The sequence below is a fragment of the Lycium barbarum genome, chromosome 11 (genome assembly GCF_019175385.1).
Source record: "Lycium barbarum isolate Lr01 chromosome 11, ASM1917538v2, whole genome shotgun sequence".
Lineage (NCBI taxonomy): Eukaryota > Viridiplantae > Streptophyta > Magnoliopsida > Solanales > Solanaceae > Lycium > Lycium barbarum.
Genome location: NC_083347.1, coordinates 20655927 through 20670705, shown reverse-complemented (window position 1 = coordinate 20670705; position 14779 = coordinate 20655927). Strand labels below are relative to the sequence as shown.

At 37.0% G+C, this 14779-nt stretch overlaps 1 protein-coding gene across 2 annotated transcripts; it reads left to right on the top strand.

Moving 5' to 3' along the window:
• Positions 1-179: 179 nt before the first annotated feature.
• Positions 180-14585, top strand: LOC132616872 (uncharacterized). 2 transcript variants are annotated; one of them, XM_060331625.1, is made up of 3 exons: positions 180-706; positions 9940-11252; positions 14041-14585. In XM_060331625.1, the coding sequence occupies exons 1-3, from the start codon at positions 380-382 to the stop codon at positions 14237-14239; spliced, it is 1839 nt and encodes a 612-aa protein (XP_060187608.1). In that variant the 5' UTR covers positions 180-379; the 3' UTR covers positions 14240-14585. The 2 variants fall into 2 exon arrangements, with proteins under 2 accessions (XP_060187608.1, XP_060187609.1); XM_060331626.1 differs by lacking the exon at positions 180-706 and adding an exon at positions 7402-7786.
• Positions 14586-14779: the final 194 nt, after the last annotated feature.

The window sequence follows — 14779 nt, the reverse complement described above, 5'->3', positions numbered from 1 at the left end:
ATAAATTTAAATATTAAATTAAAATTTTCAAATATTTTTTTCCTAAAAATTGTCACGTCATTAAACATGTAACAACTTGCTTAGTGCGAATTACCTTTCTTGTGTGGTTTGCGAGTATAGGAGCTGGGTTCTACTATGATGATCGGTTAGTATAAATTGAGTGACCGTTCTGACATTCAACCCGTAGAATGCTTTGTTATGGTCCAAGACTCAGGATAAAAACTAAAAAACAATATTACTGTGACACGAATTAGGAAAAAGGGAAATGAAAGCACAGATCCAAAATCCAATTACAACAGTATAGGAAGGGAGAGACAGTGGATTTAATAAGTGAAGGAAAAACAATCAAAATATTACACTCTATTCAACTTGCTGGACAATGTCGTTGGAGCTCCCAAGTGAACTGATCCATGAAGCCAAGATCTCAACCCGAACCGAATCGGGTCAACCCGATTACAACCCAAATGACCCATCACTTCCATCAATACCTTCTCTTTCCGCCACTATAGCCGCCTTTGATCCTTCTCCACCTTATCTCCGTTGTAACCATTGCAAAGGTAAGCTTCTCAGAGGGCTACAGTCGTTCATTTGTATATACTGTGGCCAGAAATTGCAACAAAACCCGGAAGTTGCTCCTGACCCGATTTCATTTAAGTCTACTGTTGCTTATCAATGGTTTCTTCAAGCTCTGAACCTTGATGGATCGGTATGTTGAGTCTCTCTCATAGTTTGGTAATGCAAGATTATATCTGTTTTGTTATATTTGTGGATTGGTTGAGTTGTTTATCTTTTTTTTTTTTTTTGGGAAATGTGTGTATTTATACTGAATCTGAACCCATTGTCACCTGGTACTTAGTTTTCACTTTTTTGTTTGGACATAGAATTGTTACAATATTGCGGAATTAAGTTGAATTTAAGAATTCGAGAAACTCCAAAAAGCCGTTTTCACGAATCTAATTTGTATTCATGTTCAAACACAATTCCAATTTCCAAATACCATTTTCAACCTGAAAACAAATACTACTACTTGTTTTTCCTTGGCCATGGATAGTTTTCACTTTTCTCCGAAATTGCACCAAAACGCTTTCCTGACCCTATTTCATTTAACTCTACTATTGGATATCAGTGGTTTCTTCAACCTCTGAACCTTGATGGATCGGTATGTTGGGTTTCTGTCGCAGTTTGACAATGCAAGATTATATCTTTTTTATTGTATTTGCGGATTGGGCTTGAGTTGTTTATCTGATTATTTTTTTGTTGGAAATGTATGTATTTATACTGAATTTGAACCCATTGTCACCTACAATTAGTGAGTTATGCAGTAGTTAAAATGTACTAACTTAAAATCCTTGGTGGATCGTGTTAGGATCGAGAACCTGGGTAATGCAGAATTTAGCCAGATAATATTATAATGACAATAACAAAGACAATAGTAAGTTGATAACAACAGCAAGCAAAGAAAATAAATGAGGCACAAATTTAATGTGGTTCGGTCAGTGTGACCTACGTTCACAAGCGGAGAGGAGCAATTTCACTATATCAACAAGAGTATAATAGAGAGTACAAAATTAGAGTAAATACTCTAATTAGCCCAAAAGTATCCCAAGAGAATAACCTCACAAGATCACTCCAAAGAAGGGTTCACACAAGTGTTTCCCAACACGTAACTCTCTTACAATAATACTCTAAATAAAAGAGGAGGAAGAAGAAGACAAAGCTAAGAGATGAGAAGCTCTTGAATTGTTTTTGGTGTGACTTCAACTATGGGAAGCCCTTCTATTTATAGCAAGAAGTACTTGGTCTCCAAGTTTGATGCCATGGGTAATGTTATGAACAAATGTATCCACCACACATATTTAAACTTGGTGCCCAAGTTCAATCTTCCACTTGGATTCTTGCTAATAGGCTTATGCCTATATCAAAATGAAGGCCATATTACAAATCTCCACCTTGGCCTAATTTTGAGTGATATAGTAATTTTGCTCCACTATCTCCGCTAAAGCCCATATGGGCTAAATCATCCTTCATAAAAGGCAATCAAGTTCAAGCTTTCCAACTGATAGCGCAACCACCAATGCAAAATACATAGCCTGTTAGTGATCTTCTTTTATCAAGATCACCTGCATAATCTGAGTCTACAAAACCAACCAAAGAGTTAGTATTTCTCCCAAACTCTAAACATGCGTTTAAAGTACCTCGCAAGTATTTGAGAATCCATTTCACAGCCTGCCAATGTGATTTACCCGCGCAAGCCATATACCAGCTTACCACACTTACGGCTTGTGAAATGTCTGGACGTGTACACACCATTGCATACATAATACTGCCGACTGCACTAGAATATGGTACTTGTGCCATATACCTCTCTTCTTCCTCTGACTGCGGTGATTGAGTAGCTGATAACTTAAAATGAGCAGCAAGAGGAGTACTCACTGGTTTAGCATCTTTCATGCCAAACCTCTCCAAGTACTTCTTCTGGGTCAGGAATAGCCTGTTGGCTCCTCGATCTCTTTTGATCTCCATGCCAAGGATTTTCTTAGCTGCTCCCAAATCTTTCATTTCAAATTCACTTTTCAGCTGACTTTTGAAATTGTGAATTTCTGTCAAATACTTTGCAGCAATGAGCATGTCGTCAACATATAACAATAAGTAAACAAATGAACCATCATTTATCTTCCGGAAGTAAACACAACTGTCATACATGCTCCTCGAATAACTATGACCCAACATAAAGGAATCAAACCTCTTGTACCATTGTCTTGGAGACTGCTTTAATCCGTACAAAGATTTCTTCAACAAGCAAACATGATCTTCTTTTCCTTCAATCTCAAAACCTTCACGTTGATGCATGTATATTTGTTCCTCAAGTTCGCCATGTAAGAAAGATGTCTTAACATCAAGTTGTTCTAACTCCAAATCATACATGGCAACTAAGGCAAGCAAAACACGAATGGAGCTATGTTTAACAACAGGTGAGAAAATATCATTAAAATCAACTCCTTGTACCTGACTATAGCCCTTTGCAACTAATCGTGCCTTATACCGTGCATCTTCAACCCTTGGAATGCCATCCTTTTTCTTGAAGACCCATTTGCAACCAACAATTCTCTTTCCTGATGGCGGCTTTACAAGAGACCAAGTACCATTCTTGTGGAGAGATTCAACTTCTTCATTCATTGCAATCAACCACTTGGCTGAATCAACTCCAGAAACTGCTTCTGAATATTTTGATGGTTCTCCAATTTCTTCAGTTTCCTGCGCAACTGAAAAAGCAAATGCAACATAATCTCCATACCTTCCTGATTTTTGAATTTGTCTCCTTGGTCTGTGTGTGGCTATGGAATACTCATTTGGTTCAACTTCTGGAGCTTCAGCTTCTGGCTCAACTTCAGGAGTTTCAACTGTATTTTGTTCCACAGTTGATGAGCTTGGCTCAGAAGGAATGCCAAGCTCAACCTCCACCTGCTCATGTATACCTTGCTCTTTATTCTTATTACAAGAACTAGAAGACTCTTTTCTGGGATGTAACATAGAGGATTCATCAAAGGTTACATCTCTGCTAATTATAAATTTTGGTGACTTGGGATCAGGATACCAGAGTCCATATCCTTTCACCCCAGATGCATATCCAAGGAAATTACACTTTTTAGCCCTTGGCTCTAATTTTCCTTCATTCACATGCATGTACGCGGGACAACCAAAATTTTTTAAATTTGAATAATTAGCAGGAGTACCTGACCACATTTCCTCCGGAGTCTTAAAGTTCAAAGGTGCAGAAGGAGAACGGTCGACAATAGAACAAGCTGTAGAGATAGCTTCTGCCCAAAAGGCGTTTGTCAACCCGACATTTGAAATCAAGCAACGAGCTCTTTCCAAAAGAGTTCTGTTCATCCTTTCTGCAACACCATTTTGCTGAGGGGTCATCCTCACAGTTCGATGTCGAGCAATTCCTTCATTTTTGCAAAATTCATTGAACTCATCATTACAAAATTCCAAGCCATTATTTGTTCTAAGCCGCTTGACCTGTTTTCCTGTTTGCTTCTCAATCAAAACTTTCCATTGTTTAAAAGTTAAGAAAACATCACTTTTATTTTTCAGGAAATAAACCCAAACTTTCCTTGAATAATCATCAATGAAAGTTAGCATATACCTGGCACCACCTTTTGACGGGGTACGAGAAGGACCCTAAAGATCTGAATGAATGTAATCCAGAGTACCTTTTGTTCGATGAATTGCTGGAGATTTGAAGCTGACTCTTTTCTGCTTCCCGAACACACAGTGTTCGCAGAACTCCATATTTCCGGTACTTTGTCCACATAGGATACATCTTTTGTTGAGAATGGAAAGACCTTTCTCACTCATACGCCCCAGTCGCATATGCCACAATTAGTGATGTTGGAATCAGGTTGATTTGATGTGGAAACTGCAGCAGCACCTATAACAGTGGATCCCAATAAAGTGTACAACGTACCAGATCTGCGTGCTTTCATTATCACCAGAGCACCTAGAGAGATTTTCAAAACTCCACCTTCACCTGTGTATTTGCACCCAACAGATTCTAGAGTGCCCAATGAGATGAGATTTTTCTTTAAGTCAGGAACATATCTAACATCGGTGAGAGTTCTCACCACGCCATCGTGCATTCTGATTCGGATTGTACCTTTACCAATAACTTTGCATGGAGCATTGTTGCCCATCAAGACAACTCCACCTCCAACAGATTCGTATGTGGTAAACAAATCCCTATTGGGACACATATGATAAGAGAAACCGGAATCTAAAATCCACTCATCATTAGATTTAAAGCTATTGTTCGTAGCTAAAAATATTGTTCCCTCGATCTCATCTGCAGCTACACTTGCTTCAACGGTGTTAGTATTTTGGTGCTCAATTTTCTTTTCCTTATGCTTTTCTCTGTTTTTCAACTTATAGCATTCGGAAATAATATGACCTTTCTTATGACAATATTTGCACACAACATGTCTGTATCTAGACTTTGACCTTGATTTAGACCTCTCACTACTTGATTCTTTCTTATCAGATCTACCTCTTACAAATAAGCCTTCCCCAAGGGGTGTACTAGTTTCCCCAGTAATATCTCTATCTATCTGTTCTTTTGATTTTAAGATAGATTTGATATCTCTATAAGAGATATTATCCTTTCCATAAAGCATAGTATCTCTTATATGTTTAAATGACTGGGGAAGGGAAATAAGCAATAACACAACTTGATCCTCATCTTTAACTTCAGCATCAATATTGCTCAAATCCATAAGAATGGAATCAAATGCATCAAGATGTGAGAGTATGGAAGTACCTTTAACCATACGAAATGTGTAAAGTTTTTGCTTCAGGTAAAGTCTATTTTCCACTGTCCTCTTCATATACAGGGTTTTTAATTTTTCCCATATGTCTTTGGCTGTGGTTTCTGCAGATACTTCACGTAAAACCTCATTTGAGAGATTTAAAATGATACCTGATTTTGCCTTTTTGTCTATGACGGCAAACTCGGGGTCCGTCATACTTTTTGGTTTCTTCTCCTTTCCTTCCGGTGCCATATCTAAGCCGTCCTGAATTAGGATAGCTTCCATCTTCAATTGCCACATCCCGAAGTTTGCACTTCGGTCAAATTTCTCAACGTAAGTCTTTGTTGCAGTCATCTTTGGCTACTGAAATTAACCCGGTTAGATCTGGCTCTGATACCAATTTGTTAGGATTGAAAACCCGGGCAATGCGGAATTTAGCCAAATAATATTATAATGACAATAACAAAGACAATAGTAAGTTGATAACAAGGGCAAGCAAAAAAAATAATAAATGAGGCACAAATTTAACGTGGTTCGGTCAGTGTGACCTACGTCCACAAGCGGAGAGGAGCAATTTCACTATATCAACAAGAGTACAATAGAGACTACAAAATTAGAGTAAATACTCTAATTACCCCAAAAGTATCCCAAGAGAATAACCTCACAAGATCACTCCAAAGAAGGGTTCACACAAGTGTTTCGCAACACGTAACTCTCTTACAATAATACTCTAAATAAAAGAGGAGGAAGAAGAAGACAAAGCTAAGAGATGAGAAGCTCTTGAATTGTTTTTGGTGTGTCTTCAACTATGGGAAGCCCTTCTATTTATAGCAAGAAGTACTTGGTCTCCAAGTTTGATGCCATGGGTAATGTTATGAACAAATGTATCCACCACACATTAAAACTTGGTGCCCAAGTTCAATCTTCCACTTGGATTCTTGCTAATAGGCTTATGCCTATATCAAAATGAAGGCCATATTACAGATCGATATGTTCAGTCTCTATTCCTGAAATGCACATATTTTGCTAATTGTTCTATATGATTATGTTAGTTGCTTCCTGTTATGGGGGAATGATAATGCAAGATTAGATCTTTTTTAATTATATTTTGCGGATTGGGCTAGAGCTATTTATCTAAAAAATTTAATATTTTTGGAAAATATATGTAGTTATACTGAATTCGAACCCATTGGGCCATTGTAACCTACAATTAGTGAGTGCCGTGGTACTTCAAATCTGCTTATTGCTTTATATGGGTATTCTGTCCAGTTAAGGGAGAACGATAATGGAGGATGAGAGCTTTTTTTTGGTTATTTTTTGAACTTTTTTTAAACACTCGTTTATTTACACTACGGGGTCGTTTGGTTGTTGGTTAAAGTTATGCAAGTATTAGAAATGTAGGAAGACTATTCCCATTTGCATATTCTGGACCATGTGGTTGGAAAGAAATAGTGCGTGTTTTGAATGGAAGAGAAGTCACATACATGGAGTGAAGCACTTGCAATATTTATATTTCTGGTGTAATAGTAGCACAATAGCGAGTATGGATCAATTCTTGGGTGGTCTTGTATATGTTGGGTGGGAATATGTAGATTTGTCTGGTTGGGGAATGCTTAGTCATGTACTGCTTTGTACCATTTTGGTGCTTTATTAAAACTTTACCTTATCCAAAAAAAGAAAAAGAAATATAGGGACTAGTTATGCAGGGTTTAGTTATTCCATCTTCTTCGCCTCATGAAATAATTTTAAAATGATAACCAAACACTGTGGTTTGCTGAATTTTATACAAAGCAATTAAAAAGCCACCAAACATGATATTAGCTATGCTAGTTTTAATACATGAATAACTCGCTTCCTAACCAGCAACCAAATGACCCCTAAGTTCTAACCCATGGCAATGAATTAGTGAGTGCAGTTCCGACATTCAATCCCTAGAATGCTTTGTTATGGTCCCAGGAATAGGGATAAAAATTAAAAAACATTACTGTGACATGAATTAGGAAAAAAGGAAATGAAAGCAGAGATCCAAAATCCAAATTACAACAGAAAGAAAAAAACAGTATACATACATTGAGGAACGAAGAGACAGTGGATTTAAGTGAAGGAAAAACAATCCCTAACTAAATATTACGCTCTATTCAACTTGCTCGACAATGTCGTTGGAGCTCCCAGGTGAACTGATCCATCAAGCCAAGATCTCAACCCGAATCGAATCGGGTCAACCCGAATACAACCCAAATGACCCATCACTTCCATCAATACCTTCTGTTTCGGCCACCATAGCCGCCTTTGATCCTTCTCCACCTTATCTCCGTTCTAACCATTGCAAAGGTAAGCTTCTCAGAGGGCTACAGTCGTTCAATTGTATATATTATGGCCAGAAATTGCAACAAAACCCGGAAGTTGCTCCTGACCCGATTTCATTTAAGTCTACTGTTGCTTATCAATGGTTTCTTCAAGCTCTGAATCTTGATGGATCGGTATGTTGAGTCTCTCTCATAGTTTGGTAATGCAAGATTATATCTATTTTGTTGTATTTGTGGATTGGTTTGAGTTGTTTATCTTTTTTTTTTTTGGGAAATGTGTGTATTTATACTGAAGTTGAACCCATTTTCACCTACAATTAGTGAGTTAAGCGGTACTTAGACAGTTTTCACTTTTTCCCGGAAAACTGTTTGGACATAGAATTGTTACAATATTGCGGAATTAAGTTGAATTTAAGAATTCGAGAAACTCCAAAAAGCCGTTTTCACGAATTTTCACTCAAAAATTCAAAAACGACTCTAATTTGTATTCATGTTCAAACACAATTCCAATTTCCAAATACCATTTTCAACCTGAAAACAAATACTACTACTTTTTTTCCTTGGCCATGGATAGTTTTCACTTTTCTCCGAAATTGCACCAAAACGCTCTCCTGACCCTATTGCATTTAACTTTACTATTGGATATCAGTGGTTTCTTCAACCTCTGAACCTTGATGGATCGGTATGTTGGTTTTCTTTCGCAGTTTGATAATGCAAGATTATATCTTTTTTATTGTATTTGCTGATTGGGCTTGAGTTGTTTATCTGAATTTGTTTTTTTTTTTTTTTTGGAAATGTATGTATTTATACTGAATTTGAACCCATTGTCACCTACAATTGGTAGAGTTATACAGTAGTTAAAATGTACTAACTTAAAATCCTTGGTGGATCGGTATGTTCAGTCTCTATTCTTGAAATGCACATAGTTTGCCTTTTGTTCTATATGATTATGTTAGTTGCTTGCTGTTATGGGGGAATGATAGTGCAAGATTAGATCTTTTTAATTATATTTTGTGGATTGGGCTAGAGCTATTTATCTAAAAAATTTAATATATTTGGAAAATATTTGTAGTTATACTGAATTCGAACCCATTGGGCCATTTTAACCTACAATTAGTGAGTGCCGTGGTACTTCAAATCTGCTTATTGCTTTATATGGGTATTCTGTCCAGTTAAGGGAGAATGATAATGCAAGATGAGAGCTTTTTTTTGAACTTTTTTTAAACACACGTATATTTACACTAAGGGGTCGTTTGGTTGTTGGTTAGAGTTATGCAAGTATTAATGTAGGAAGACTATTCCCATTTGCATATTCTGGACCATGTGGTTGGAAAGAGATAGTGCGTGTTTTGAATGGAAGAGAAATCACAAACATGGAGTGAAGCACAAATGTTTGCATAATTTATATTTCTGGTGTAATACTAGCACAATAGCGAGTATGGATCAATTCTTGGGTTTCTTGTATATGTTGGCTGGGAATATGTAGATTTGTCTGGTTGGGGGTTACTTAGTCATGTACTGCTTTGTACCATTTTGGTACTTCATTAAAACTTTACCTTATCCAAAAAAAGAAAAAAAAATATAGGGACTAGTTATGCAGGGTTCAGTTATTCCATCTTCTTCGCCTCATGAAATAATACATAAATTGACTCATAACTTGTACAATTTTTGATGTGGATTGTAAAATGATAACCAAACACTGTGGTGTGCTGAATTTTATACAAAGCAATTAAAAAGCTACCAAACATGATATTAGCTATGCTAGTTTTAATACATGAATAACTCCCTTCCTAACCAGCAACCAAATGACCCCTACGTTCTAACCCATGGCAAAGAATTAGTGAGTGCAGTGGTTCTCTGAATCCACTTCGCTAGATTATGTTGGATTTCTCTTCCTCTATCTCGAATCACAATATTGCTCATTTTTCTATCTCAATGTCTTCCTTGCTTCCTGTTACAGAGGGTTGATCATCCAAGATTGGTCTTTTTTGGTTATTACTATGATTTATGCTTCGGTCCTATGGTTCGATATGTCTTTCTGTAGCTATGCAGGTGCAGATTTGGGTTGACCTATATATATAAAGTCTACATATAAAAAGGACTTAGTGGGTTGAAGGGTACTCAGAATCCACTAACTATAAAGTCTATAATCCTGCATCAGCCTCTGTTGTTCACTGAGTCTTCTTTCATTATTTTCTCTTATGCATTCTAGTATTTCTGATAGACTTTTGTTAACTTGTTGAATTAGGAGTATATGTAATTGAATTAGGAGTATATGTTATTGAATTAGGAGTATATGTTAAGAACTCATCCCATTTGGTTTCCAGGAGAAGGTTGGAGCAGCTACAGAAAAGAATCAGGTAAACAAGGGGCTGAGTTCACCTCGTGATGAAGTTCTTTTATCTGATCTCCTTGATCTGAAAATAAGATGGCCAACTGAGCTGGAGACAGACAACACTATCACGAACAAGAATCTAGAGCAAAGCAAAAGCTCTTACAATCCGACTGGATTTGACCTGGACAACTTTCTTTCTTTTCCAAAGAGGGAGAACATATCCAGTGCGTACAAAGAAGACAGAGTCATAAGCGAAAATATTGGAGTCATAAGTGATAATATTGGGAGTGCAGTAAATGAAACAGCTGGAAGTGATGAGGATCTTAGTTTGTTTGAGAATCTTAGATCCTCTGAACCAGCTGTGACCTCTTCTACAGTCCAAACTAGTGATAATCTTAGATCGTCTGAACCAGCTACGACCTCTTCTACAGTCCAAGCTAGTGATGACTTTTCTGGATGGCAAGCAGATTTTCAGAGGGCTGGTTCAGGAGAGAAGAATGTGTTTAGCACATCTAGCAGTCCTATCAGTTCTGCAGTTGGTTCTGGAGGTCAGCGTGCCTTTGCAGCATTTGACACCTTTACGAGTTCCACAGTTAGTTCTGAAAATCAGCACGAGGCTTCCAAATCAACTGATGCTTTTGTTGGCTCAGATATTGATCTTTCTGCTCAGTTAGACACGGTTTTTGGAACCGCAGAAGGCCCAACAGATGGGAAACTGAAGGATGTTGTAGCAATTTCTTCTGCAGCTAATGATTGGCCAGCAGTTGACATATGGGATAGTGCAAATCCGGAAGCATTGGAGAAAGCTGGGGAAATTCTTCCAATTTCCAGACCCAAGGATGCTGATCTACCAAATAGTTCAAATGACCCCTCTACTAGCATTGATTGGTTTCAAGATAACACATGGCAGACTAATAATGCACCTGCACCTAAACATGATACAGAAAATGGAGATCATGATTCTTTTGATGAGTGGAATACTTTTACCTCCTCCGCACCCATCAAAGATCCCTTTGAGAATTTACCTGCACCTAAACTTGAAACAGCAAATGGAGATCATGATTCATTTGATGAGTGGAATACTTTTACCACCTCTGCACCCATCAAAGATTCATTTGAGAATGTTCTGGTGCAAAATGACAATAGCAATAACAGTTACATGGAACTAACAGATTTCAGCTCAAACCTTGATGATATGGATTTTGGCAGTTTTTCGCAGTCGGATCCTTTTTCAGCTACACCTGGTAAAGAGGGTGTTTCTGCAGAAGTGAATGACAATATTTTGGAAGTTCCTACCATATTCAGGTGCGTGCATGTTTTTGTTATTTTTGTAATATGGCTTCAATATTTGCTGATTTAGGAAGACTTATCTTGTGGAGATTCAGAAGAACATAGACTTATCCCGTGGTTGGGGTGAAAAGAGAAGGGCTGGAGGATTGGAAGGAAGTGCGAGGTATTAAAGTTAAGTTCCCTTATTTAAGAGTAAATAAGGTGAATTTAGAGGGTCAAAGCCTCCCTCTACATAAGCTTTTCCTTCTTGGAAAGAAAGGAGGAAATATTTTGGATTTGCTTCCGTCTATACAAAATGATTGAAGTAAATTGTCAGAATCTTATCTTGGGGAAATAAATCAATTAATTTCTCTCTTTCACCCTCCCTCTCTGCAACCAAACATAGAGTTAAGGAAGAATAGAGGAATTAGATCTAAACATATTAAAATCACAGAATACGAGTCTAAGAAAAAGCAATAGAAAAGAAAGAGAATCTGGAAGAACACAAGCTTCAGCCATGGCTCTGAAAGTAAATAAACGAATTAAAGCAGAATATAGTAAGAATCCCAGATTAGGGTAGAAGGTTAGTAGATAGTCTCGTTATCCTGTCTTATTAGTAGTCGCATTATCGCAGTATAATTTCTTGTGCTCTGATTTCTGCTATTATCTGTTATTTCCTGTGCTTTGATTATCCTATGTTATCTGTGTCGCTTGCGTTATTTCATTTCCATATCGCTTTGAATCTCTTAGCCTTATTTGACCTCTTTTTATGCTTTTTTATTGAGCCGAGGGTCTTTCGGAAACAGCCGTCCTACCTTGGTAGGAGTAAGGTCTGCGTACACTCTACCCTCCCCAGACCCCACGTTGTGGGATTTCACTGGGTTGTTGTTGTTGTTGTATAGTAAGAATCACAGAATATAAATTTAAGGAAAGAGCAATGCAAGAAAAGCAGTATCCACTGAAAGTTCCTTGGAGAAGCTAAGGTATAATAAACCTAAGACAGCTTAGAAGTTTTATAGTTCAACTTAGTTCAAATTTGGGACTGAAGAAAGTAGGAACTGAGTAATGATTGACAACTGTTCTCATCCTGGAGCCTGGAGGTGCAAGGTCCAATTGTCACTAGACTCCTCTTCCCCTTTGACCTGCCCAGTGCCTCCCTTGCCTGAGAACCAGAATTTCAAACAAATGGAAAAAGAGATAAAAATGTGTTCATTAATGGGTTTGATAATTTTTAATGGCTTAGAGGTTGAAAAGATAAAAGCGTCTGGAGAAGTAGGTCGCATGCATGATCTCTTTTGGGGCCGGGAAAGGAAAGTATTTCCGTCTTCCCAGGATGAGAATAACGTGTTTCCTTGTCATGTTACCAGTCTCAAAAAAAAAAAGTGTTTCCTTGTCCCAGAGAGGTGAACGAGCAACAATAACTTTGGAAAAAAATCAAGAGATATTATAGATCCCAAGGTGATTGACTTGCTAGATCTTTATTGCTTATTCATCCACCTATCTTCCTTGAGAAAACAACAAGTAGCTCTGTTGATTAATTGTTGCTAAACCTTAAATTGCTTTTCGTTTTTATTCTAGAGATTTCATGAGTGCAAAGAAACTCCAACCTGCCCCCCAGGAAAAAAGGAACAAAAAAGTAAAAATAAAAGAAAAAGAAGTAAGGCATATCTAGCTTATCAAAAGAAAATAAGCAAAAAAGTGCCTGTTAGAATAGATTTTATCTGTCTGTTCATATACGAGTTTGTTTCGATTAGTTTGCTGGTTAAGAATGTCTATTGTTCTTGAGATAGATTTAACCTTGGGACGTGGCTAGAGTATCCAAGACATAATTTGAGATAGACTATTGTTCTTTAGATTTTTTTTTTTTTTTTTTGGGAAAGGGTTTCTTTTTTTCTTTTAAAAAAAATAAATTCAAATTGGCAAGATAAAAGATACCTCTGACCTCTTTTATTTTTTTAAAAAGAAGAGAGATACCTTCTGACCTCCTATTGTATCTAGTGAACCATTTAAGGGACTATATATAATAACAACAATTTGTATTTGGCGGACAATTTGGAAAGAGAGAAACTCTAGGGTTTTTGATGATAGGGGTAATCATGTGCAGGATATTAAGATGAAGTCTCTACTTTTGTTTCACTTTTGGTGTAAAGAATGCTACTTAGAGGAGGAGGTTTCCTTAATAGATTTTATAGGGCAATTGTAACTGTTGTTTAGGATTTTTGTTGGCTGCGGGGACTTCTCCTCTGTAAATATGGTTTCAGCACTGCCCTAGTGCTATCAATACCAATGTTACCAATTTCAAAATAAATAAATATATATATATATATATAATAACAACAGCATACCCAGTAAAATCCCACAAAGTGGGGTCTGGGGAGGGTAGAGTGTACGCATACCTTACCCCTACCTGGGGAGGTAGAGAGGCTTCTTCAGGTAGACCCTCGGCACAAGAACAAGCAATTCTCTCTCTCTCTCTCTCTCTCTCTCTCTCTCTATATATATATATATATATATATATATATATATATATATATATATATAAATTCATGGCAAAATACTATGAAAAGCATGATAATAGCTAACAATTTCACTACTGATACTGTCAAAGCTTATGTCTATTTAAAGATAGACTTCCACATCTCAAGGGGGAAGAGGCCCCCTTGCGCCTGTAAATAAGAAACTGAGAAATACTTAGGAGACAATACTTAGAGAGGTTGCATTGTTAAATGATGATTAAATTAATGTTTTCTTTGTTGTTTAACTTTTATCTTCCTAAACTCGAGTTCAGTGAACAATTTCTTATGTTTCATTTGACATGTTTTAGTGGCGTTGATACCCCAAGCAAGGTTGGTGACGATGCTGGACATGCTTCCGAGAATGCAGCCATTCGTGCTGAATCGAATCCATCGAAGAATGATATGGATATAGAAGGTATAATGTCACAAATGCACGATCTTTCTTTTATGCTCGAGAGCAATCTATCCATTCCCTCGAAATCAAACATCTCTCTTACCAAGGATTGATACCTCGGTTTGCTCACATGGTTTGATTTCAAGATTCATGTAATCAGGTTGTACCTGTTCATGTATTTTATTATAAGAACATATGATTGTTTTTGTAGTTAATTATCTTAAATTTCTTAAATGAGTGCAAAGGAGTGTCACGTTTATCTCCAGATATTTTGTTGTAACTGAAGAGAGGAGTAGAAGAGCTTGTTTTTGTCCCCTTTATTTTCTTTGGAGAGGTAAACATGAATTTCCCTACATCCCTTGGTGTATGTTTTCTGGTTTGATATGGCATTGTCAATGGACCAGTTTATGGGGATACATATAGGAAAGATATACAAAGATCAGATTGTTTTCTTGCAAAGACTTTTTTTTTTTTTGACTTCTCAGTATAGATTGCATTGTATTATTACTGAGATTTCATTATTGACGCACGATTGGGTACTCATGTTTAAAGTGAAAATGTAGAATTGAGAATTCATTGCGACTTAATAGTTAATACGTAAAACTACCGACTGTGAATTCTTTGACATGTTGATGATAAATTATTAAGTTGAA